Below are 26,370 nucleotides of genomic sequence, written 5' to 3'. Positions count from 1 at the left end.
AGGTTGCATAATGTTCTCTCACTGTAAACATCAGATCTCTGCAGGAAAAAATAAAGAAAAAAAAACTATTAAAAAACGTGATTTAAAGCAAGACCTATAGGCGCGAGTTTTTAACTGTGGCGGATCCGTTATGGAGTTATGGCATTTCTCTACTGTACCACTGTACCACTGTCCTAGGATATCATAACGTCATAATAAAGGTAAGAATAACGTTGGCCCTAATTATCCTTTAACGTAACAACAATAAAATCACTTACAACAGCTTTAACGTTCCATCATGTCAGGGAGTATTCATGGCCTCCTATGTGCCTTTGACATTTTACACTTGATTTATGCCAGGTTGCACACCAAGAGTAGGTTGTGTTCGACATTTTTGCCATGTGATGCCGTCGTGCAACAATGTATAAATCAGGATTTAGGGGCCATGTCCACAAAAAGCTTTTTTCTTTTTCAGTTTCCTTCCAACCCCCCCTCCCCTTTCCTGTGTGACAGATCAGACAATCAACAGAAACGTAATCTCTCAAGACAGATTCTGCTCAGCACCACTGCCCTAAACATGTTGTGTTGTTGTTAGTAGGAGTAAACGCAGAAGCACCCGGGAGGAAGTGGACTAGGGAAGGGGGGGAGACAAACCGAGTTCCTGTTTCTACACATGACAAGGAGGTGGTGCCCCCAGAGGCAAAAACATATTTGTTTTAACCCAAATGGGTACCCAGATTGCCAGAAACCTAATACTGATAACGTTTTAAACTAGCAATTGTAGAGGTGAAAATTAATCCAGAATGAGCAACTGTATTGCCTATTTCTCGCCTAAAATGTATCTCCTTTACAGCATTGGTTCTCAAAGTGGGGTCCGGGGACCCCCAGGGGTCCTTGGAGGGATACCAGGGGGTCCCCAGCAAAATGAGTTATCATCATATCATCATTAGTAAATCATTCCAAACCCTTTATCCATATTTTGTACTTTGGCTATTCAAAAATAGCAGATGGCAATAGCGCCTGCGTTCTCAAAAAAGTTTGAGAACCACTGTGCTACACAAAATGGAACAGAGCCTTCATTAGTATCATTGGTAACACCTGTGAAGGAAGTAAGGAAGAGGCACAATTTCCTTCCAATATGGCTGCTGTGCATAGAGCCTATTGTGGGGAAAGCTTTCGCAGAACATTGCAAATCGACAAGCTCACAATGAGTCGCAGCGCGATGCGCCGTGAACTATTGTTTTAGCAATTTTTCGGCTATTTTCAGCAAAGGTTCCCCCACAATAACAGAAAACAGAAAATACACTGGTACAGAGCTCTGAGGGACTCCGCTCAACCATATGGGGTTTAAGTGGGTTTTAACCATAGAACGCTCATAAAATGCTTCCTGTGGACAATGGCCCCTGAAGAAGTTCAGCGGGTTCATAAGCAGAAGACAGTGGTTCGGTCCAATATTCATTCCATCATTCTAACTCCCATCGCTAAGTCATGTACGGCAAGACAAGCACAACAACAGAGTGTGAAAGATAGCGTAAAACCCTATAGTACATTTTAGGGATGTAACAATATTATCGTTATCAGAATATCGTGAAAAAAAAAGTCTCTATATTATCGTGGGCCCTTGATGGCATCTACGGAAGGGAAAATGAAAAATTGTCCTACAGATTTCCGTAATTTCTTCTCTTTTTGTTTCTATATTGGCTTTTAATTATAAATATTGTATCGTGAACTTATTATCGTGATATTGTTATATCATAACATCTTTTTGATATTGTTACATCCCTAGTACATTCACTCATAATTCAGCTTGAATGTCTATAATTTCCACGGAAAATCTAAACATTTAAGTAGAAATAATCATATAAAAAATAACATCAAATAAGGCATCATTATCCTCCGATGGATTATTTACACAAAAAAATGCGATTACCTGCACATCTTTCAGTCCAATTGTGCTTCTTTGGCGTAATACATTATATTTTTATTAGTCTCTCAAGGCAGAGACTCATTTGCAGATGCTTCGCTAAAGCCTAACTAGTCTGTGCGATGAAAGCGATGGAAATGCAAATGCAAAACTATAGCGGATGCCACTTCCGTTTCATCTTCACAGTCGCATAAATAATTCCTCTATATCAAATTAGTCGAGGCATATTACCTAGCTGGCTCCGTAGCAGAAATGAAAATTCTAAAATATACCAACTTCTAATACTAATACTAGCCTCCGTTCACGGCCTTGAGGAGATGTAGTTACAGACTGTATGTAGCGAAGATAGGCTCTATTCACAGCAGCCATATCATGAAGACATTCACAGGTGTTACCAATGATACTGATGAAGGCTCTGTTCCATTCTGGTCAAACAGAGTCAGGGTGCTAATATTGTGCATGTTGGCTCACTGGAAACACTCTGTTACACCAGTGGGTCTACCGTCTACAGTTGGGGTCCAGGGACCCTCATGGGCTTCCAAATGGCCCCTTACAGGTGTGTAACTCTGAGAGTGTACAAATGGAACCAAATGGACCCTTACGGGTCCATTTGGTTCCATTTGTACACTCTCAGAGTTATGGGGGTTGTGGTTGTGGAAACCACTGTGCTAAACTAAATGGAACAGAGCCTTCATTAGTATCATTGGTAACACCTGTGAATGTCTTCATAATATGGCTGCTGTGAATAGAGCCTATTGTGGAAGAGTCTGGCTTGAGAGACACATTTTTTCATTCATATTTTCTTGGCTTGTCGTTAAGTGAATTGAGGGTAAGGAGATATAAATATGGATGGTTGTTAGAGAGGTTAGGCAGTGTGGGGCTGTACTGCAGTATTAAAGGACTCTAGGATCTCTTCCTTCTGCTTTCAAAGTTTCTGAAGTTGACCGGCCTGAGCTTCATCTCCGCAAACGGAATGGAATGCTCGTGTCCCTTCCAGTGGAACCAGTTGATGCCCTGAGGGGAAAGAACAGACCCAAAGGCAGCGTTATTGAGAATTGGGACGTGTGTTTTCAATGAGTCTAACTTTCAAGGACAATAACAGTCACCCGAAGCAGGGTTGTGTGTTTTCAATGAGTCATTAAAAACATTACAATTTAGTTTTAAGTTCAATGTGCTTACAGTGGTGGAAAGTAACAAAAAAAAAAAAAATCTTTGGATTATTATTACAAAACCTACAGTAACCACTTCAGCTCTCTAAACATTTCAACCATTTGAAAATAGCCGATCTACAAGCTCACAATGCGTCGCGATGCGACGCATTGTGAGCTTGTAGATCTGCTATTTTCAAAAGGTTGTTATACATTTAAAAACTTGAAATGGAACATTCTGCATAATGAGTACTTTTACTTTTGGTATTTAAGTACATTTTGATGCCAATATGTTTGTACTTTTACTCAAGCAAATTTTGAATTCCGGACTTTTATTTGTAACAGAGTATTTCTACATTGCAGTATTGATACTTTTACTTAAGTAAAGCAACTGAGTACTTTTTCCAACACTGTGTGCTTATAGCAGTGGGTGTCTGATCAATTGTATATCAAATATCTAAATATTGAATCAAGCAACTTAAAGAATGTCAGGGATGCACAAAAAAGCCAGAGTAGACGTCAAAATGATGTGAAATACACCTTTAAGTGGTTTAGAGTACTTGGCGTTGAACACTTTTAATGACTTATACATACATACCTTACTGTGACTGTCGTCACCATATTTGCCCATGAGGTTGACGCGGTGACAGTTTTTATACCAGAAGGCTCCCTTGTAGGACAAGGCACAGTTGGTGACAGCGATGTCGTTATCATTGTCGTAGGTGGAGAAGGGACGACCGTGGTGGTAGTTCATCGAATCACCTGAAAAAGACATGAAGTCAAATTATAGGTGGTGTAAGTGATGCTTTTTTTTTGTCTTTTTGTTATATAAGTGTTTAATAGGTCTATATTGTGATAGTAATCATTGCTATAGAGCAGGGGCGGGCAACTATGATGATGGAGAGGGCCACTATATTTCCACACTCACTCCAGAGGGACACATTGCATATACTGTCGGGCAGAAACCTCTTATCTCAGTATTTTAACTTATTTCATAAATTAATACCGTCACACAAAAGCAGCAACAATAGTCGATCTACAAGCTCAAAACGCGTCGCAGTGCGACGCGTTTTGAGCTTGTAGATCTGCTATTTTTGCTATTTTTTTAATTGGAATACAGATTTGTGTTGTGCTATTTTTTTATTTGAATCCTGAAAAGTAACATTTGTATTTAATTTGAAATGCATTTAGTTATACATAAAAAAGACAATAGAATTTTAATACTAGTCATTAAGCTACTAATATAGACTGAAGTAATTAAAGCGGGTCATGTTTGCATGTTTGGAATTGTAACAGCTGAAATCAATGATATATCAGTATTCCCATATTAACCAGCGGGCCGCATTAAGTGAAGGTGGGGGCCGCATGTGTTGCCCATGTATGCTATAGAGTGTTTGTTCAGTAACATGGGTCTCCCTGTCTCTCCAGCTTTTAGAAAACAGAAAATAAATCTTCAGGTCGGGATACTAATTTGATACAATCGGGAGAGAGAACTCAAACAGGATACAGGATAAACAAGTGAAACTTGAAGTGATGATACAGAAATGAGGAGAGAAAATTGGAACTGGAACACTGATAAATGTGGTTTGTCTCCTGGATTGGTTGAAATTGGCGACCCACCTGAAAATGTTTTTATTAATTTTTTACAGTTTTTTAAAGAGCTAACAAACACTCTACTCTAACCTTTTGAAGTCTGAAAAATCGAGGAAAATTGTGAAACCTTTGTGGAATAATGTAGTTTTTTTACACAAATGTTCTCCCAAGGGGGGTCCCTTGCACAATATCTTTTCAATTTGGGGGTCATTGACATTAAGGGGGCTTAAGGGGGTGTTTTGAACATACCTGCGGTTCCACTATCCTATAGAGCAGGGGTCTTCAACAGGGGGTCCGGGACCCCTGGGGGGTCCTCAGAGTTAATACAGGGGGTCCGCCAAATCATTGTGTTTTTTTTTTTACATCAAACACTTGAACCCTAGCATCCCTTTTCTGAGGAGAACTTTAGCCAAAAATAGCCGATCTAAGAGGCGTTGTGCGCTTGTAGATCGGCTATTTCTGGCAAATAGTTATAGGTGTAGAGGGAAAAAAGAGCAGCAACATTTCTGAAACACAATTTTATACAATATAGAGGGGGGTCCCTGCTTCATCTCTTTCTCAGCTAGGGGTTCCTTGGCCTGGAAACGTTGAAGACCCCTGCTATAGAGCTTATTTACTTTATTATTTAATAAGTAATATGATAATAATAATATGTTTACGTTGGTGAGGCACATACCTGCTGTTCCACTGTAAACTCCTATGTAGAGCTTATAGCGCGATCGAGGTTCCGCCACGATGAACTTGTCGTACTGAGCGTGTGCAGAGTCTGCGCCGTCCCTCAAGTCCACTCGCAGCTCGTACTGGCCTGAGGACGTCATCTTATGCAGGCTGGACAGACCTGAAAACACGTTGGAACGAGTGTGAGAGCAACCAGCGGCAGAGAGGGAGAGGGAAAGACACAGGAGAGGTGCAATGGTCAATCCATTAAAGGACGACTTCACCGATTTTCAACCGATCTTCATATAATTGGTCCTCACTAATACTCATGATAAAACGGTACCATTTTTTTCTACTTGGTCTGTGTCTCATAGGAGGGCTGTGGACAGTCCAGAAACCCGTCTACCAGTGACATCATCGTTAGGCATGATTTTTTTTTCCAACAAGATTTCACATTTCTTATTTAGATTTTTATTAACACGAGAACAATGGCTTCTTTTATTGCATTGCAACTTTCCAGGAATAGAAAGCCTGCAGTTTCTATTAGCTTGGATTCCCCATTGATGATGTCACTGGTAGACGGGACTCTGAACTGTCCACAGCCCTCCTCTGAGACAGAAGTAGTAGAGTAGAAAAAAATTGTACCATTTTATCATGAGTATTAGTGAGGACCAATTATATGAGGATAGGTTGAAAATCGGTGAAGTCGTCCTTTAAGACTGGGAAAGCATCTGTGTAATATTTGGCTGTTAAAACAGTTGTAGATATACAAGCTCATAGCGCGGTGCTGCACTATGAGCTTGTAGATATGCACGTTTTTTTGGGGGGAAAACATGTAAAAATGTGTGCAAATCTTTGAATATAATATATATATATATATATATATTTTGTTTTAAAGCAAACATTTTTAACTCCAATATTTGCTTCTGGGGGGTACCTGGAACAAAACTATTTTCGCGGCCAAATACATTTCATTTTGGGGGTCTTTGACATGAAAATGTTTGAGAACCACGGATTATAGCAACATACGTTTTTTCAAAAAACTGTTTATACTGCAAATATTTTAGATTTGAGATTTAAGTAAATATTAATATTCAAAGATTTTCATGAATTTTCACGATTATTCAAAAGTAGCAGATCTACAAGCTCATAGCACGGCACTCGGTGGCGCGTTATGACCATGTAGATCTGCTATTTTTGAATAGCCCAAGAAATGTAAAATGACACAGATGCGTTCCCGATTGAATGGGTTAATCTAACTAAGGGGTCTACAACAGGGGGTCCGGGACCCCTAGGGGGTCCTCAGAGTTACTGCAGGGGGGCCACCAAATCTTTGTGTGATTTTTTTTTTTACATTAACCACCTGAACCCAGCGTCCCTATTCGCTGCGAGGCCTTGTGAGCTTATAGATCGGCTATTTTTGGCAAAGAGGTTGGGTGCAGAGTAGAGGGAAAAAGGTGAAAATGCACACTAACATGAATCTAACATATTAATAGAAAAGTTAATGTGTAACAAAAACATGAATTTACACAACACTGATGATAGTGCTGTCAAACAAATCGATGAAGCTATCTACGAAATCTATGAAAAAGTTTCATCTGCAACACAATTGTATGCAAGACAAGAAGTAGTGGAAGGGTCCCTGCTTCATCTCTTTCTCAGCTAGGTAAGGGGTCACTTGCCTGAAAAATTGTTGACGACCCCTGATCTATCTAATTTTATTTGCATCGTCTTAAAATAATGTTATTTTAAGGCGATGAGAGTACTCACCCATCCAGAACTCATTGTTCAGATCACCAAAGCCAGCGGTGTAGTTCTTCCAGTTCTTGTAGAAATTGAGTTTTCCATCCTGACGTCTCAGGAACACCTGAATACATTGAAATACATTTAAACATATCAACCCATTAGTCTGACTAATGTATAACATGTATATATTGTTAGATTTTTCTTGTGTGCCGTGAACAAGCAATTCACAAAGCGTCACGACGCGACCTGTTGCTATTGTCGACACGCAACTCACACATGCCTGTGAATCATTTCACTCAGGCTCACGGCAGTGTAGATTTCGTCTACTAAAACTATGATGAAAAATGTTCGTCAACTACCTTTTTTCACTGACAAAAACTAAATAAAAACTAAGCTACGATGACTAAAACTAAGACTAAATATATTGACAATTTCACCAACAAATAAAAACTAGACTCGTGGAGGGGAGATCCAGTAGAACAAAGTCATTTTATGTTTGGCTGCGCTCGGGTGTTGCGCTCTGAAAATAGCAGATCTACGCTGCGACGAGTTGTGAGCTTGTTACGAGCTTGTTGTGAGCTTTTCAGCATGCAACCAAGTGTAAAATCAGCCATTGTGGCCTGCCAAAATACATTTTAGTCGACTAAATCAACTGTGACTAAAACTAAATGGGATTTTATTCAAAAGACTATGACTAAATCAAATGTTGTGTGAAAATCAACACTGTCACCCATTCGTGTGAATCTTTTCACTATCAAACTATCAAACTATCAAAATCCGTTGACTGAACTCACCGTCCATCCTCCGCCCTCAATGTCCATGTCACAGTACGCCTGGATGGGCTGCTTCTCGTCTCCACCCAGGTAGATGGTGTACACGCCTGACGTGGTCTCACCGTTCAGGAAGACCTGGGCACAGTCCTTAGGGTGGCTGTACAGTGTACCGACTACAAAACACATGGATATAAAATATGATCGTGGCTGTCAGGTGAAAACCTAATTTTGTCCAAAACCGTTCCTTTTCATTATTATTAAATTAATGTTAATGATTCAAATACTGAAAATAGCTGACCAACAAGGTCGGCTATTTTCACTACTTTTGTGTGACACTCTTGTGTATACTGAAGTAGTTAGGGCATTCATTTATGAAAGAATATAAAAAGTTGACACATGGAGGTATGAGGTGCCAGCCCGACAGCAACATTATGGAAATAGTCACTGGCTTATTATTATCTCTGCGGTTGTATTTTATACATCATGCCTATCGTCACTGTCGGGTGGAAACCTTGTATGTTGTACAGGAAATAAAACAAAACAAAAAACAATCCCTGTGTTCAAATGTATCCAATGTAGTTATTATTCAGTCACTGTTAATACTTTTCATCGGTTCAATATTTATAAAACCCACACACGCACTTAACCACTTTCACACAAAAAAAAGTGCAATGTGAACATGATGCGACGCCTTGTGAGCTTGTAGATCGGTTATTATCGCTTTGTGTGTGTGTGTGTGTGTGTGTGTGTGTGTGTGTGTGTGTGTATGCACACGCGTGTGTGTGTAATGGGCTCTATGCACAGCAGCCATATTGGAAGGAAATTGGGCCTCTTCCTTACTTCCTTCACAGGTGTTACCAATGATACTAATGAAGGCTCTGTTCCATTTCGTGTAGCACAGTGGTTCTCAAACCTTTTAATTGCAAAGACCCCCATAACTCTGAGAGTGTACAAATGGAACCAAATGGACCCTTACGGGTCCATTTGGTTCCATTTGTACACTCTCAGAGTTACACACCCGTAAGGGGCCATTTGGAACCCCCTCAAGTGTTTCCAGTGAGCCAACATGCACAATGTCAGCACCCTGACTCTGTTTGACCAGAATGGAACAAAGCCTTAATTAGTATCATTGGTAACAGCTGTGAAGGAAGTAAGAAGAGACCCAATTTCTTTCCAATATGGCTGATGTGCATAGAGCTTATTGTATTACTACACTTGTGAGGGCCAAATGTCCCCACAAGCAGTTGTTGTGTGTCTTACATATTGGTAGTGGAGATACAGTGTTGACATGTCTACTCCTCATGTCTCCAGCAGTAATAGCTTGCAGTGTGTGCGTGCGTGTGCGTGCGCGTGCGTGTGCGTGTGTGTGTGTGTGCGCGTGCGTGCGTGCGTGCGTGCGTGCGTGCGTGCGTGCGTGCGTGCGTGCGTGCGTGCGTGCGTGCGGTACATACTTGTAGTGAAGACAGTGTTGACATGTCTACTCTTCTGCCCCCTGGTGACAGCTTGCAGAGTGACAGTGTATTCTGTTGATCCAGACAGCTGCTTCATGCTGTAGGAGCTGGAGGTAGGACTCAGCAACACTTCCTGTAATCACACATGCACACGTACGCGCACACACGCACATGCACGCACGCATGCACACACACCAGGGTTATTAAAAGTAACTAAAACTAAGGAAATAACGGGGGGGGGGGGGGGGGGGGGGGTGCGTTGTGAGCTTATAGATCTGCTATTTTCACACGTACCTTTGTGATGCCGTCGGGGGAGGTGTAGGTCAGGGTGTATCCAGCGACGTCAGCCTGTGGAGGTTTCCACGTGACCGTGGCGCTCTCAGTGTGAACGTCCTTGACCTCGAGGTCGCGAGGAGAGTCCACCTCTGAAACACAGAGATACAGTGGATTGAGATTTACTCAAGTGCTGTACTTAAGTCACATTTTAGGTATTTTTACTTTACTGGAGTACTGTAGGCTACTTCCAATTTTCTGTACTTACTTCTACTCCACTACATCTCATAGGGAAAAAGTACTTTTTCCACCACTGTATTTGGGCGTGAGAATAATATGTTTGTGGCAGAAGGTGAACTATATGTACCTGTGGTGAAGTCGGTGGTGGCAGAGGCACTCTGCTGGGTCTCTCTGGTAGCGTAGACGTCCACGGTGTAGCGGGTGGCCGGAACCAGAGAACCCATCTCAAACTCCACTACGTTCCCTGAGACATGCTCCTCCACTGGCGCCACTGCGGCACACAGACAACAACATAAACACTGTTATCCTCTCTGTCGGGTAGGGCTTTCACCAGCTAGTCGACTAGTATAACCACTAGTCGACCTTGTTGGTACTAGTCAAATAGTTGATTTTAATGCCATTACTATTATCTATTATCTACTATATTTTATCTATTATCTATTATCTATTATCTATTATCCTCCTGCATTTATTTTTATCAAAAGGGGGTCAAAAGTATGCCCAATAATAGCCTATTATTGGGTAACAACCCCCTTTTGAGGATTCTTGGAGACACTGCTGTGGTGCTGTGCCAGAAGCACTTCCCTTAAAACGGCATAAAAATAAAGGCAGGAGGATAATAATAATAGTAATGGCATTAAAACAATGTAAAAGCGAACAAAAAAAACTTTTTTTTTAATGGGTAATTTCGACTAGTCGACTACCACTGAGTCAAATTAGTTGACCAGTAAAAATCTCTAGTCGTGAAAGCCCTACTGTCGGCTGGAAACCTTGTATGTCCATAACTTTTCGGGGGAAAAATAACCTGTGTTCCACAGTGTTGATTTCGTCGACTAAAACTATGACGAAAAATGTCCTTTTGTCAAAGACTAAAACTAAGTAAAAACAAATTAAAAACTAAGCTATGTCGACTAAAACTAAGATATATTGACAATTTCGTCAACAAATAAAAACTAGACTAAAATGTTAGGGAGGGACGAGTGGAGAAGAGATCCAGTAGAACTAAAAGACGGGTCATTTTATGTTTGGTTGCGCTCGGGTGTTGCACTGCTCGGGTGTTGCACAAAATAGCAGATCTACAAGCTCGAGCTTGTAGATCTGCTATTTTCAGCACGCAACCAATTGTAAAATCAGCCATTAGGACGCCATCAAGTCACCGCCCAAAATACATTTTAGTCGACTAAATCAACAGGAGATTTAGTCGACTATAAACAACCAAATCTAGACAAAAACTAAAACATTTCAAAAGACTAAAATATGACTAAAACTAAATGGAGTTTTATTCCAAAGACAATGACTAAAACTAAATCAAAATTTGCTATCAAAATTATTTAGTTCTTAGTATTTTTCAAAAATATCAGATATACAAGCTAAAAAAACACTGTGACTAACCTGACTCGGCGCTGTAGGTGATGACGTAGCCGTCCACGGTGGCAACAGAGGGTTGCCATAGCAACAGGGCGGATGTGTCTGTGACGTTCACTGCTGTCAGACCCTGGGGTTTGTCCAGAGCTGGTGACACACACACGCACAGATTATCACTTCAACACCCACAACTATAAATAATGACAACTACAGTCGTGGAAGGCCCTCTCTCTCTCTCTCTCTCTCTCTCTCTCTCTCTTTACTTTACTTTACCGGAGTATTTCCAATTGTCTATACTTTTACTCCACTACAATTATTTGAAAACTTTAGTTACTTTGCAGATATAAATATATTACATTATAAAACACACATCAACCACTTTAGCCCTATACCTAGGCTATTTGAAAATAGCCGATCTACAAGCTCACAACGCGTCGCATTGCGTTTTTTTTTTTTTTTTTTCATTTTTTTTCAAAACAAATGATTCTCGATTCAAAAAAGTTTTTTTTTCCGATTCAAAATCGATTCAAAATCGATTCAAAACGATTCTCGATTCAAAACATAGGATTTCAGGATCTACTCCAGTCTGCTGGCGTGAGAGCAGAGTACATTTACGTAGCTTTTTTAATTGTAAAGGTTTTATCAACTGATAAAAATGTAAACACACAAAGGTAAAGACAGGATTTCCAACAATACGATTTGAATTCGAATCTATTTTTTCCCACACCCCTAGTTATCGTTATGCTCTCAGTGTGAGTGGCGATCCACGGTGCACATACCTGTAGTGACAGTGTCTGTAGTGGGCGGGCTCTCCTCCAGACCCTTGACGGCGGTGACAGTCACCTGGTAGGTGGTCCCAGGGCTCATGTTGGTCAGGGTGGTCTGGGACACATCGCTGTCCACGGTCAGCTGGACGGGGTTCCCTATACAGCACGGAGGACAGAGACAAACTAACTGCTATGTCTGCTGGTACTCTACAGCAATTATAGTTCTCAAACATTTTAGCGCAAGGCCCAAAAGAAACATTTTATGTTTCTGTGTGACCTATTTTTTTTTTTAAACGTTTTTTATGTTATTTTTTTGTTTTTGCTTGTTTTTTTATATATCAAATTCTTGTGAACATTTTTTGAAAATCTTAAAAAAAAAAAAAAAAAAAAAAAGGAAACGAAAAATAAATAATATTTTACTGATACCCATAACAATGGATCCCAAACCCACTGTCTGGGAAACACTACGCTACAGTTTATGTAGTAGTGGTACCAGTAAATACACACCAAGTTGAAACTGCATCAATGTATGAATCAACCAAACCAGCTTTATTGAAATGCTATGTCTGACTGAAGCTCAACTGAATCCAATCTGAAAATACAACACTCACCTCCGTAAAGTGGCACGTAGACGAGGCGATAGCTGTCCACTCTGGAGCGAGGCGTGTTCCATTCGACCATGGCTGACGTGTCGGTTATTTCAGAGAACTGAAGTCCCCTCGGAGAGCCCAGACCTAGAGCACGTCAACATAGGAAGCCCAGAGAACAGAGGGGAGCAAAATGTCAGGAGGATACCATGTTGTCGCGCTTGCTTTTGTCAATCCATTAAGACCGGGAACGCATCTGTGTCATTTTAAGATTTATTTGGCTATTCAAAAATACAAGCTTGTAGATCTGCTATTTTTTGAAAAATCGTGAAAATACGTGCAAATTGAATGTATATATTTTTTAAAGCGAACATTTTTAACTCATATCTTTGCTTCTGGGGGGTCCCTGGAACAGCGTTTTGAGATGGGGGTCCGTGGCCAAATACATATCATTTTGGGGGTCCTTGACATGAAAGAAATTTGAGAACCACTGATTATAGCAACATACGTTTTTTTTCAAAAAAAAAGTTAGGATTTAGAAGACATTTGCACAATCCCCAGAAGCAAAGATTTTAGTTAAAAATGTTCGCTTTAAAAATATGTATATATTCAAATATTTGCAACAAATTGACATGATATAAAAAATAGCAGATCTACAAGCTCGTCATGAGCTTGTAGAGCTGCTATTTTTTGAATAGCCTAATAAATCTAAAAATGACACACAGGTTCCCGGTCTTAATGGGTTAACTGAACGTCCTTACATCCCTCGACAACAAGGCAGGTATGGCGACAGCGAGGTCTTGAGGCTTGTGAGCCATGCCTGAGCGAGCCACTATAGACTTTTCTTTTTTCAGAGGACCATAATGACTAATAAAGTGAGCGAAGGGCCGAAACTTTAAACACATAGTGCTGAACTATAGTAAAACCGCATGGATTTGAGAAGACAGGCACATAATGCTGACTTTTAGTTTGTAGGCCTACAGCTGTATGTGTCACTCTGGTGTACTCTGAGGTTACAATGAAAAAGGTTCCTTACATAAAATAACCCACCTTGATGCATTATGAACTTTTATGAGCTTTATAATCTATATGCACCACTCCATAGGTCACTGATGAGACACCATTGGATAATCTTTAATACTATGAAAATTTCACAATCATAAACCTTTGATATTTTCCATTTTACCATCAGAGGAATGCAGGTATCAGGTCGAGTTGTAAATATTCATTGACATTATTTGGAATCAAGTCATTCACTGCCATTGACGGAGATCTCCGTCATTTAAAAAACAACAACAAAGAATCAGGAGATAACGCGATAGAAAGATTTACTGGTCCACTCACTTCCTGGTTAAAGTATTTGGGAAATATTCTGTATCTCGACTCCTGTGTTTTACTATGTATTTTTGGTGAAACATGCTATATATTCAAGTGGGTATATCAAGCGAACAGGAGGTCGCGATGACATTTTTTTTTACGGAAGCACAGTGAAACCCTCCGTGATTAGCAACCATCAGGGGATCGATCATACTGGAGATAAATATTCTGTGGTTCTTGAAATATTAGTCAGAATGCTTAAAAATGCTGGCAGAAGCTACAGCCTGTTTTAGAAAACCCCTGGCAGTGAATGTGTTAAAATATTGCTTTCCTCAAAATCTGCAGCCGGTATCGTTTAGATTTTTTTTTGGGGGGGGGGGGGTCATTTTTGTTTTCCTTTGAGGAAGTCACGGGCCAGATTGAGATGATCGGCAAATCAAACTTCACATCCTCCTGAATATGCCGCTTGCCAAAAAGCATGTTTTCCAATGGAAAGACACCTGGGTTTAAACCTATAAGCCTGTTCAGAAGAATGGTTAGTGGCACCATGTGTTCACAGTTCACAGATGTAGCACACAGTTGCATACTGGTTCAGGCGCTCTCCATATACCTGTGTGGGCGACCCCAGTAATGGGTTGGGATCGCTGATCCAGCGCGATGCCGTACAGCTCGAGTTCGTACTCGGTGCCGCCCATGAGCCCGCTTAAAACCTTTGTCCGCTCGTCGCCAAAGACGACGTGCTCTTGCGGACTGGCTAACTTTTTGGTGTCTCGTATTTTGATGACAAATCGGTCAAACAAGTCTTCGTCGGCGGTCCACGTCAGACGCAAGCTGTCCTCCGTCACGTCCGACACAAACAGGTGCTCCACCTCTGGCTCGGCCTCTGGTTGAAAAGGAAACATATGTTTTGGGGGAAAATAGGCCGAAGATGTCGCTTATTTTCCAGCACCGTTCATCGAGTTCAGAGAGAGAGAGAGAGAGAGAGAGCTGAAGACGTCGGTTGAGATTGAAGGAAGGCGACCGGGGCGACGTGTTTCCGGGGTTTTAAGGAGCGAGGCCTTTCATCCGATCCGATTGCCATGCTTCGTTATTCGTTTCATTCGTTAGTGTGAGACGGAAGTCGACGAAAGAGCGGTTCAAGTCACAAAGGGCTCGATGCATTCCTGCAGCAAGTGTAAGATTTAGGTAAGATTAAACACAGGAACCCAGGTGTACCTATTCTGGCAAAAAAAAATAGGCACACGTTCGGCGAAAGTATAGGCAAACGTTCGGCGAAAATAGCAGATTTACAAGCTTGCAACGTTGTGAGCTTGTGGATCAGCTATTTTCGGCAAAGAGATTTGGGGAAGAGGGTGGGAGAAGAGAGGACAAAGTACAGACCCTTGTGTAACCCTGGTCAGTGAAGTATAGAGTGGTTTAAGTGGTTAGGAAAATATACTTTGCTGAGGTCAGTTGAAAAGTCTGTGAAAATGATTTGAGCAAACATTGTTTGTTGGTAGGACCAGACTTCCATGCTGTAAGGCCAGCCTGGATGCACTCAAAGATCAACGGATAAACGAGATTGGCGGTTAAAATCAAGTGACATTTTTTCATGCTGAAAATGCCCCGTTGATTCATCAGTGTTTTCCTGCTGTTTCAGACATTTTGTTTGTTTAGTTGTATTCAATAGTTCATTAAAATCCACAGTTTTCACTCCGCAAAAACTGGCCCGATCAAACAAACCAGTTTATCAACACGACAGCTGTGATTATGACAAATGTCAGAGGACATAGTTATGTGATTGTCATATTGTTATGCCCACTGAAGCAGCAGCAGACAGAAATCTGGGGGAAAACACGTTTAAAATATGAAAACAAACGTTAATGCTTGCTCATATTTTAGAGATGAGAAGAAATGGAAGGGGAACGCCACACCGTCTCCTTGTGGCAAAAAGCTGCATACCAAAGAAAATGGGTTGAATGCTTAAAAGGAAAGAATTAGGCAGGTTAATGCTCTGGAAAAAAGAGGAAAGTTTCATTATGTTTAAAGTGTCCTTGAAGGCTCATCGTAGGAACAAACGGGAACAAGAAAAATGACAAACATTAAACCTAGTTCTGATCAATTATATAACAATGTTAATCAACTGCTCGTTTCATTTCACTGTAGTTGTTGTCAGGCAGAATCCTTGTATCTCCTTCTTTCAACTTTGTATGCTTTTTCGTAAATGAATGCCCTGCTTCGCCATGCAAGCGTGGCGTGCAAATGTAGTGAAAACAGCTGCTCTACAAGCTCACGTATCCCATCACGACACATTGTGAGCTTATAGATCAGCTATGTCCACTATTTATTTATTTTTAATATTGAAAGCAAAAGTAGTTAAGTGTGTCTGTGGGTTTGATACATATTGAGTCAATGCAAAGTATTAAAAAAAAGCTTGTGACTAAATTATAAATACATTAAGATCAATTGGATTTGTTTTCATTTCCTGAAGAGCAACAGTTTTGGACACACAAGTGGATTCTGTCTGAGAGCAACGATATACATTCCATTTCTTTACTCTAAAACTACGTTAATTTCAATGACACCTCCTTATGCCAAATACATACATGCATGCATGCTTACAAAGTTGAGTTGTTATGGTCGAGAAAGGGATTAAAGGAGTATTTCACTTTAATATCAAATATCTAAATATTGAATCAAGCAACTTAAAAAAAATCCACACAAAAGAGAGAGTGGATGTTAAATTGACCCCAGTGGTGTTTTAAAGTGAAAATACCCCTTTAAGTCCTTCGGGTGTACTGTGGGCGGTACCTGTCACAGCCACTGTGGTCAGCGGCCGAGAGAACAAGCCTGTATTGGACACGGCGGTCAGTCTGACCTCATAGCCTATGCCAGTGATCAGACCCCAGATGTCCAACCATGTCTGGTTGCCTGGGATGGTGAATTCGTGAGGCTTCAGGAGCCAGCCAGAGTCTGTCACCACTACGTGAAAATGACTGAAACCGCCACCGGAGGGGGCTGCTGAGGCTTTCTCCTCCTGATCCTTCATCTCCCACGACACCCGGAAGCCATACGGGGTGACATTTGTAATGGTCATGTTTTCCACTTTGGGCAAAGCAGCTGTAGGTGACGGAGGGGGTGTTTTTTTTTATTTGTTTTTGAGAAGGAAAAAAATAAAACATTAAAAAATATACAATATGGGCAGGGAACAGGATGCCATGGATATGGTTTTAGATAATGATGTCTGCAATGGTTGCAAAAGTACCAGACTTCTTTTTCAAATGACAGAGCTGTTGTCCATTTGACTAAATTCTAAAAGAAGCATACAGTATAAGATATAAAAAAAAAAGGAGATATAAAGATATAGATTAAAAACAGCTGAATTTAAGGCATATAAAAGCAAATGTTATTCAGATCATAGACAGATCTTGCTCAGCTGTACTGTAGTACTTATCTAGAATCGATGCGACACCTTGGCAGAATCTTCTTAAAGGAGCACTTCACCCATTTTTAACCTTATCTTCATACAATAGGCTCTATTCACAGCAGCCATATTATGAAGACATTCACAGGTGTTACCAATGATACTAACGAAGGCTCTGTTCCATTCTGGTCAAACAGAGTCAGGGTTGCTGATATTGTGCATGTTGGCCAAATCGACCCGTAAGGGTCCATTTGGTTCCATTTGTACACTCTCAGAGTTATGGGGGTCGTGGAAACCACTGTGCTAGACTAAATGGAACGGAGCCTTCATTAGTATCATTGGTAACACCTGGGAAGGAAGTGATAATATGGCTGCTATGCATAGAGCCTATTGGTTCTCACTAATGATCATTATAAGATGGCACCATTTATGTCTGGTCCCTCTGCGTCTCATTGGTGGGCTGCGGACAGTTCAGAAACCTGCTTACCAGTGACATCATCAATGGGGATTCAAAGCTTATAGAAACTACAGTCTTCCTCCTCCTGGAAAGTTAGCGTGCTGAAATAGAAGCTATTGTTCTTGTATGCATAGAAAAGTTTGAAATCTGTGATCAAACCCACTGTCATTGGTAGGCAGTTTTCTGAACTGACACAGAGTGAGTAGACAGAAATGGTGTCATCTCACACTAGGCGAGACCTAGTATATTTGTATACCTTGTATATCTGCTATCTTTGAATAGCCAAAGCTAAGTGGTTTAAATGATTGTGACGCTAAGTTAACTCATTTCGCTGGGGACCCCCTGGTACCCCCCCAAGGACCACTGGTGGTCCCCGGACCACTGGTTGAGAACCACTGGTCTAAACGGAAGTATTGTAATTTGGCAGAAATACCGCCAAAGGAAGTTTACGTTGAGGCTTTACAGATCTGTTTGCGTTCTCCGTGCACGATACGCGTGTTGTGATTGGTCGAAAAATGCAGTTTCCGGGGGAAGTCCTATTCACCTGTTTCCTAGGCTGTGTGTTTTCCACTTCCTGTCGATTTCATTGGATATCATTGGTCATCTGACCAGTTTCATGGGATTTCATTGGATCAAATCGACAGGAAGTGGAAAACACACAGCCGAGAAAACAGGTGAATAGACACTCTCTGCAGGCTTGTCTCCTTAATGAGAAAAGGCATGGCAACGAGGCTCGCGTCATCTTCTAATGAGCATTTAGTGAGGACCAATTATATGAAGATGAGGTTGACAAAGGGTGAGGTGTTCCCTTAAAGAGGAATACCAGTCATTTTCAATATTGAACTATGTCTTTAATACACCTTAGAGCTGTTATGTGGAAATAAGGAAAAAGCCCCCCCCCCCACTTCTATGTTGCTTAGAACTGGATAATTGATTGAGGTCATCTGATCAGTGACATACGCAGAGTGTACTTTTGGCTGAGGGGGCACACAACAGCTCTAAGGTGCATTAAAGACATAGTTCGATGTTGAAAATGAGTGGTATTCCCCTTTAAATGCATAATGAGGATTTGATGTAGCCTACCACAGCAGTGGTTCCCAAACTTTTTAGCTCAAGACCCAAAAGAGAAATTAGGCGGTTGCCCGGGACCCAGACTAGTGAAAATAGCAGATCTACAAGCTCACAACGAGTCACTTCCACTAGTGAAAATAGCAGATCTACAAGCTCACAACGTGTCACTTCGTGCCACGTTATGAGCTTGTAGATCTGCTATTTTCACTACATCTAAACATGTTTCATTTATGTCATTTTTTGATGTATTTATGAAATACTTTTGAAACATTTTGGAATTGTTTTTAATTGAAGAAAAGTTGTGATTTTTTCATTTGAAATGTAGGAAACCAAAGAAAGGGGATGTTTATTTGCGACCTTAAAAAAAATCGGTCCACGACCCAAACACGGGCCCCGAACCACTGTTTGGGAACCACTGCACTACAGTATGCATGAGGCTGAACAGTAAAATCCATAGTACCTGTGGTGGCATGGGACAACACGGAGGGCGTGCGGCGGCCATGAGAAATACCGAACAGTTCAATGTCATAGGCCGTGGCGTCCGTCAGCTTAGAGACGGTAAAGTTCTGGACTTCGCCATCGATCGTGAACTCCAGTGTGTCAGACATTTGGTCCGAGTCACTGACCCGGATCACAAAGCCATCAAAATGTCCCGACAGCGTGCTCCAGGACAGCGTGAAGTTATCTGGGCTTACGGCCGATGCCGCTACGGTGCCGAACTGTGGCACATCCTCTGAACAAGAAGAGAATACGGGTTTTCAGTTGTGTCGTTGCCGGGTCTTATTTTAAAGTCATACTTGTGTAACGTTCGTTTTAGTAATGTTTTTTTGGCGGCACCTCCGTTAGCACCGCTGTCATTACAACGTCTGTCTATGGTTCTGTTAGAACAGCGATTCACGCAATTTAGTTCGAAACAAAACCACGGAAGTACCGCTCCAAAACGAATGCTACCAAGGATCATATTTTTGTTAGAAATTGTATGTATTAACTTTAAAATACATAAATAGTGTCAGGGGCAGACACCCGTGACTAAACGTGGTATTCAGAGAGGTTGTCCAAAACATATTTATTTGGAATGGTTGTTGTGAAAAAAATACCAGTGAAAAATATCAAAAATACACTTTGTTTCATTGTAAAGGTTACACAGTATGACTTTAAGATTTGCTTAAAGTTCAAAATCTCTTCTTGGCAGATTTGTGAGACTATGTGTTCAGGGCGTTATTAATATTACATGCAGTGTGTGATCCAGTGCTGGCATGTGTAATACCTGTGGTGGCTACGGCGAATAGGGGTTGTGTTTTTTGGCCGCCAGCGCTAGCATACAGCTTGATGTCGTAGCGCGTGCTGGCTTTTAGCCCGGCCATGAGCGTGGAGCGCGCGTCTCCCGGCAGGGAGCGCCCCACCGCCTGCGAGGGTAAAGCAGATTCTCTGACTTCTACTATAAAGTTATCAAAAGCCTTCCCTCCTGCCCTCCACGACAGAGCAAATCTGTCTGAGGTAATGTTAGAAACAACTAGCCTGGATAAGTCGGGCTCTGGGGCTACAAAGGGGAGAGAAAAGCACAGGATGACTATTCATATTTTTTTTGTAATGATGGCAGAGCAAGTTTCAAGTGCTTTCCCCCCCTTAGAAATGCAATGTCAGACTTGTGGGTTAGTTTGCATAAAGTGGAAGTTAGAATAGGAGTGCTAACCGTTGACCGCTTTGCTTCCTAAAGCGCAAGGACTCTTTGGTAGAGGGTTGGGTCGTGTAGTTACCTTGCCATGATGCGACTGCAAATATTGGAGAGATATCTTCAGCAGTTGCTCCGTGATTACACAATAGGCTCTATGCACAACAGCCATATTGGAAAGAAATTGGGCCTCTTCTTACTTCCTTCACAGGTGTTACCAATGATACTAATGAAGGCTCTGTTCCATTCTGGTCAGGGTGCTGATATTGTGCATGTTGGCTCCCTAGAAACACTCCATTTTGGTTCCCAAATGGCCCCTTATGGTGGGTGTGTAACTCTGAGAGTGTTCCATTTGTACACTCTCAGAGTTATGGGGGTCCTTGAAAATGAGACAACCACAATGCCACACTAAATGGAACAGAGCCTTAATTAGTATCATTGGTAACACCTGTGAAGGAAGTAAGGAAGGGGCCCAATTCATTCCCAATATGGCTGCTGTGCATAGAGCCTATGAAGTTCCCAAAAAATTGCTCGGTGAAAGTCTCTCAAAGTCACTGTTTTAGCACATAAATGATCAAAGCTTCCAAAGCCAATTCTGCCAATACATGACATCACAAAACCCAACTTCATGTTGACTATAGGAGGAAGACCCGGACTGGATCCGCGATTGAACAGTAAAATCAATAGAAGTTGCAGATTTAAATTTAGTTTTAACTCACCAATATTTGGGGTTACATCATGGCAAGGTAACTACACAACCCAAACCTCTACCAAAGTGTTATTGCACTTTAAATCCTACATTATTTGGGCATTTTTTTAAAAAGACCTGCGCTCTCATGTTCCATTGTTGCGTAGAAAACATTGTAAATTGTTTTTTTAAGGAAAACAAGTCAAACGTTTTTATGTACAAGAACTTTGGTACGGTATTTATCACATGAGCAGTTTTACGTTATCTTGTCCTGGTGAATCCCACACATTCTAACCCCATGCTGCCCTCATACCCATGCAAGAAACACCACAACATAAATAAGGTCACAAACACTTCCTTCACGTCCCACAGATAACTTATCCGTGAGAGAGAACAAGACATGTCTTTCAGCTACGCAAGTTTTGGTTGTTTGAGTTTGAATCGCAATCACAGGAACAGGGCAATATTATGTGGAAGTAGGTGAGAGCTGCCTGTGTGGTACATTTTAAGCCTAGTTCAGATCAGGCCAACGATCTACAAGCTCACAACACCTCGTGAGCTTGTAGATCAGATGTGGTCGAACGCTGCGGACTGAATTAGCCCTTACTTCACTGTGGCATCATTGGGAAGACGTCAGTACCAGCCCGGCATCAGCCACTTCTGGCTCTCCTAAACGCAAGTCCTACACAAGGCAGAATGTGCCGAATCCTTTAGTAAAGCAACATCAGACATTTTATGCACAGTGCAGTTAATGTGTCATTCTTGCCTTTTTTGTGGCCGATACTTAAGTGGTGTAAACCAATAGGCCCTATGCACAGCAGCCATATTGTAAGACATTCACAGGTGTTATCAATGATACTATGAAGGCTCTGTTCCATTCTGGTCAGACGGAGTCAGGGTGCTGATATTGTGCATGTTGGCTCACTGGAAACACTCCCAAATGGCCCTTTACGGGTGTGTAACTCTGAGAGTGTACAAATCCATTTGTTCCATTTTGTTCCATTTGTTCCATTTTCCATTTGTACACTCTCAGAGTTATGGGGGTCGTGGAAATCTGAAATTCAAAAATCTGAGAACTACTGTGCTACACTAAATGGAACAGAGCCTTCATTAGTATCACTGGTAACACCTGTGAAGGAAGTGATATATGGCTGCTGTGCATAGAGCCTATTACACACACAATTTACTCTCTGAATTCTTTAAGACATGACTCTATAAGCCATTATTTCCAAAACCTGTGTGTCAAACTGCACAGCCAATATTTCAATTCGTAGCTATGATACCCTACTTTCATATGGCATGAAAAAAACTAAAATGTTTTTTTTTTTGTGTGTCAAAAAATTGTCACATACTGTACACATAATCGTATACATATTAATTTTCATTAACAATGATCCTTTTCTATTATGGCCAGAGTTATGTGTGAAGATCTGTATTATTTTACTGTAGTATACTGACTGAATCCCATACTTTACTTAGCAACAACCACAATAAAGGGTATGATTTAATGCATTCATTATTATTATTATTACTATTAATATTACTATTACTATTTATGTATTTATTTTTGTACGCAGTATTAATAAATGAGTCTTGGATCAGTACTTCTATTCTTAGTAGCTTTATGCATACAGCCCAAGTCAATGTTTCAGAATGCAAATAATAGTGAAGGAGAAAAGGTTTTTCTTTTTTTGAACTCCCCAAAGTCTAGATGAATGGCAAGTGTAAAGGTGTAATATGTATGAAATGTAAATACCTGTTGAAGCAACGATACTGACAGCATGTGTTCTGGAGCCCTTCAGTGTCCCATACAGGTAGGCTATATAGTCAGAGTCGGACCGAAGCCCTGTGATGTCATGGGACTTTGCATTCTGGGATACGTTATGTTCCTCTGGCTCTCTCAGCCAATCGGAATCAATAATCTCCAGGACATAACCGTCAAACTCTCCCTCAGTGTCATTCCAGGAGAGCGTAAAGCTCTCCGACGTTAAGTAAGACACATATAGGTTTCCAAGCGCTGGCTCGTTAACTAAAGAGAGAAATTATTATTAGAGTTTCATCGAAGCCATTTTGCATGATAGCATTTTTTTGTTGTTGAAAAAAGAAAGATATCCGGTGTTTGATAATGTACGCTGTCATCTCTGGCATAAGAAAACAGAAAATGAGGTACAGTACAATCCCGTAGAACACTCACCACCTTCCACTTGTACTTGACTGAATAGCTCAGTAGAGGATGCACATCATTTTGAACAACAGACAGAAAGTCATCTGTTTGGGATCAGTGGCGTGTCCAGGCTTTTTGGACTGGGTCGGCCCAAGTGGGGTGCACTTCAGGGGCGTAATTCTCGGGTTGCAGGGGATGGCAATTGCAACCCCCTAGCATTCAATTTTTTCCAGTTATTTTACTCAGATTTTCTCCACCTTTGAATGCTCTTTGCAGATTAATCAGATTTTAGATTGACTATTATAGACACGTGTTTCCTTTGTTCAAACAATACATTAATGAATCCCTTTAAAATAGGCCTTGTGTGTTTTGGGCATGTCATTACAGGCAAAATTACATTGCTATTATTATTATTATTATTATTTCTTTTTTTAAACAATGCTTGTAGATCAGCTATTTTTGCTATTTTTGAAATAGGGCTTAAGTGCTCACTTTTTGCCACCCTCTAGTGTTTAATGAAATGACTCTGGTGCATTTTATCCAGGGCTGCACACATGCAGTAATTTACCATTTCTGTCTCCACTACCGATATGTACTTGAATTACTACTATAATATACTATACATTTAGAGAAGCCAATTATTCTTTACCCCTTTTTATCCCAATTTAGTCATTATGCCAACTAATACCTCGCCCCACATGTCTGTGTTGTCACTGCTGTAGACGAAGCAGGGGTGGGCACATACTTTACCCCTGCACCACCTGAGTGCAAATGCTTTAATTACTAACATTACAGTGTCTTTCATTTATGTGTTTAACGTTTAATTGAAAGATTGTTGTGTGGCACCCATGGGGGTGGCTCCAGTCATATTCCAGGGGTGACACGTGCCACCTTAGGCCAACCCCCTCCCCCCCTTGGACACGCCACTGGTTGGGATGACGGGTTCCACTATACAGCAGTTATGACATGAAGTGGAAAGAAGTGGTCATTAACACCAACATTTAAACATGTAATACAAAGGAAAGAAAGGAGTGATAAGGCCAATAAAGTGGCTGTAAAGATACTGGCCTGCAAATTAATTGTTAATTGATAACCCCTTGAAGAGATTTGGTGTAGATAAAAAGGTACAGAGACACGGGCCGGTTCACCAAGTCTATAGAGGGTTTTAAGCGGTTAATGTAATGAAGTGTTGTGGAGTGTAAACACGTGGCTATGGGGACAGAGCTAACATGAGTGAGTCAGAACCATTTCATACAACATGCACCCAAAAGTCCAATTATGAATGTCATCTGCACTCATAACAAGCAAGGGGTAGGGATCATTTTACATAATGTTGAATCCAGAACGAAAACAACCCCCCCATGCTGTGAGAACTTCACATTCCTGTTGATTTACATGCACATGCAAGTCAAAGTACAAGGCATTCCACGGGATACCAGGTGGATTGTTAACAATACGCTGAAATGTTTATGTATTATTTATTTATTTTCTTACTTGCTTTTTGCTTACTGACTGACTTACTTACTTACTTATTTACTTATTTAACCTTAATGATACGAAGATTGGATTATATGCAACCTGGTAAGGTCATTACATTTATTTAACATAACATTTACGGGTACAATTTATGATGAATCAAAATATTGATGTTTTGATATTGATATTTCTTTAAAACAGTTGTATCCTTTAAATTTGAACCGATGCTCAGACCTTAATGTCAGTCACATACAGTATACAGTACCATGAAACTCACAACGTGTTGCATCGCAGAGTGCCGTGAGCTTGCAAATCCGATATTTCTGGCACACGACTCGCGAGTATTAAGGTCTTTACACACTGGGAAACATGATCCGAAAATGCGTCCGCTAATATTTCGTATCAAACTGTTGATGATTTTATTCCGAAAAATCTACCTTGTTTCAAGTAAAAAAACGCTTTACCATGACATAACTTTTGCGTTCTGCGTGGAGTTACTTGTGACACAAACACCAGTTCAAAAATCAATATTTTCAGGCAAAATAATCGCACATAAACAGCAGCCCCCCCGGTGTACAAGGATCTTTACTCCTATACTGTGAGTATTTTAGTTCAGGCAGACATCCAACGGGCAAAATGAACTCTCAAGGTTAATCCTGTATCCACAGTGAATGAATGAAGGTTTGATGGAATGAGATGGCATGAGATGAACATGGACACACTGTCAGCTGGTTTGTTGGTTTGTTGTTGTTTTTGTCTTTTGCAATCATTGCAGCACATCAACATCAAAACTCACCACGATGCAAGGACATACTGTAGGGAGGGACGTCATGCACTTTGGGGAGGTGGGATGGAGGTAGCAATAAGCGTGGCCATTTTGGCGGCCCACCTTTGCTTGGTTCAGTGACATTTTGGGTTTTGGGACACCCCTACAGTACTGTCTCTCTGCTTAGACACAAACAGTGGCTGGAGGGTAAGAGGTGACACATGGCATGTTGGTTAAGATGAAAGCATTACAAATACACACAGTTGATGGAAACAACACGTATGGGGTTATTATGTCATGTTCTCACTCCATGCAGTTTAGATGCGTAGTGTGAGTGAGGTGTGGCCGCTACACTATCAGCGGAATAACAGAGCTGCTAGTATGACCATAAATGCTGTGTACAGGCCTGGGCAATATGTTGATATTATATTGATAATATCATGAATTGATGTGAGAATAGATATCATCTGGGATTTTTGATATTGTATCATTTTGATATGATATAAGTCATATATTTTTTTAAATAGCTAAAATAGCCGATTTACAGGCTCACCTTGTGTCCCATTAGTGATGCATTGTGAGCTTGTATATCTGCTATCTTTGTTATTTTTGAAAATATAAAAAAAAAATTAAACAAATTAATATTATTCTCAATAAACTAAATCATCATCACAATATCGATATTGAGGTATTTGATTGTATCCATATGGCCCAGCCCTAATGGTGTATGCCTGCATTTGTATGAATGTAGTTCACCACTGATCCCAACTGGAAAAGAAGGATACGCTTTCAAAGGTTACTAGAAAAGAGTCATAAAGATTATCGCAGTTGAGGATAGAGTACAGATTTAGAG

General features: G+C 40.8%; 1 protein-coding gene across 3 annotated transcripts in view; it reads right to left on the bottom strand.

Annotated features, from left to right (window-relative positions):
* Positions 1-2,645: 2,645 nt before the first annotated feature.
* Positions 2,646-26,370, bottom strand: part of LOC311038247 (tenascin-like) — a 72,897-nt gene continuing 49,172 nt past the window's right edge. Inside the window, exons 22-37 of one of the 3 annotated variants that reach the window (XM_084047645.1) lie at positions 22,868-23,140; positions 20,019-20,291; positions 19,212-19,484; positions 16,611-16,919; positions 14,431-14,703; positions 12,528-12,650; positions 11,929-12,072; positions 11,177-11,296; positions 9,912-10,055; positions 9,566-9,696; positions 9,272-9,404; positions 7,842-7,993; positions 7,072-7,168; positions 5,321-5,482; positions 3,650-3,813; positions 2,646-2,917 (exon numbers count right to left, since the gene is read on the bottom strand). In XM_084047645.1, coding sequence (XP_083903771.1) covers positions 2,807-2,917; positions 3,650-3,813; positions 5,321-5,482; positions 7,072-7,168; positions 7,842-7,993; positions 9,272-9,404; positions 9,566-9,696; positions 9,912-10,055; positions 11,177-11,296; positions 11,929-12,072; positions 12,528-12,650; positions 14,431-14,703; positions 16,611-16,919; positions 19,212-19,484; positions 20,019-20,291; positions 22,868-23,140 — 2,882 coding nt within the window. In that variant the 3' untranslated portion in view covers positions 2,646-2,806. The remainder of the gene's footprint in view (positions 2,918-3,649; positions 3,814-5,320; positions 5,483-7,071; positions 7,169-7,841; positions 7,994-9,271; positions 9,405-9,565; positions 9,697-9,911; positions 10,056-11,176; positions 11,297-11,928; positions 12,073-12,527; positions 12,651-14,430; positions 14,704-16,610; positions 16,920-19,211; positions 19,485-20,018; positions 20,292-22,867; positions 23,141-26,370) is intronic. The other 2 variants (XM_084047646.1, XM_084047647.1) reach the window with 2 other exon arrangements.

Source organism: Gymnoscopelus microlampas (genome assembly GCF_963454915.1).
Source record: "Gymnoscopelus microlampas genome assembly, chromosome: 21".
Classification (NCBI taxonomy): Eukaryota; Metazoa; Chordata; class Actinopteri; order Myctophiformes; family Myctophidae; genus Gymnoscopelus; species Gymnoscopelus microlampas.
This window is presented reverse-complemented; position numbering and strand designations above follow the sequence as displayed.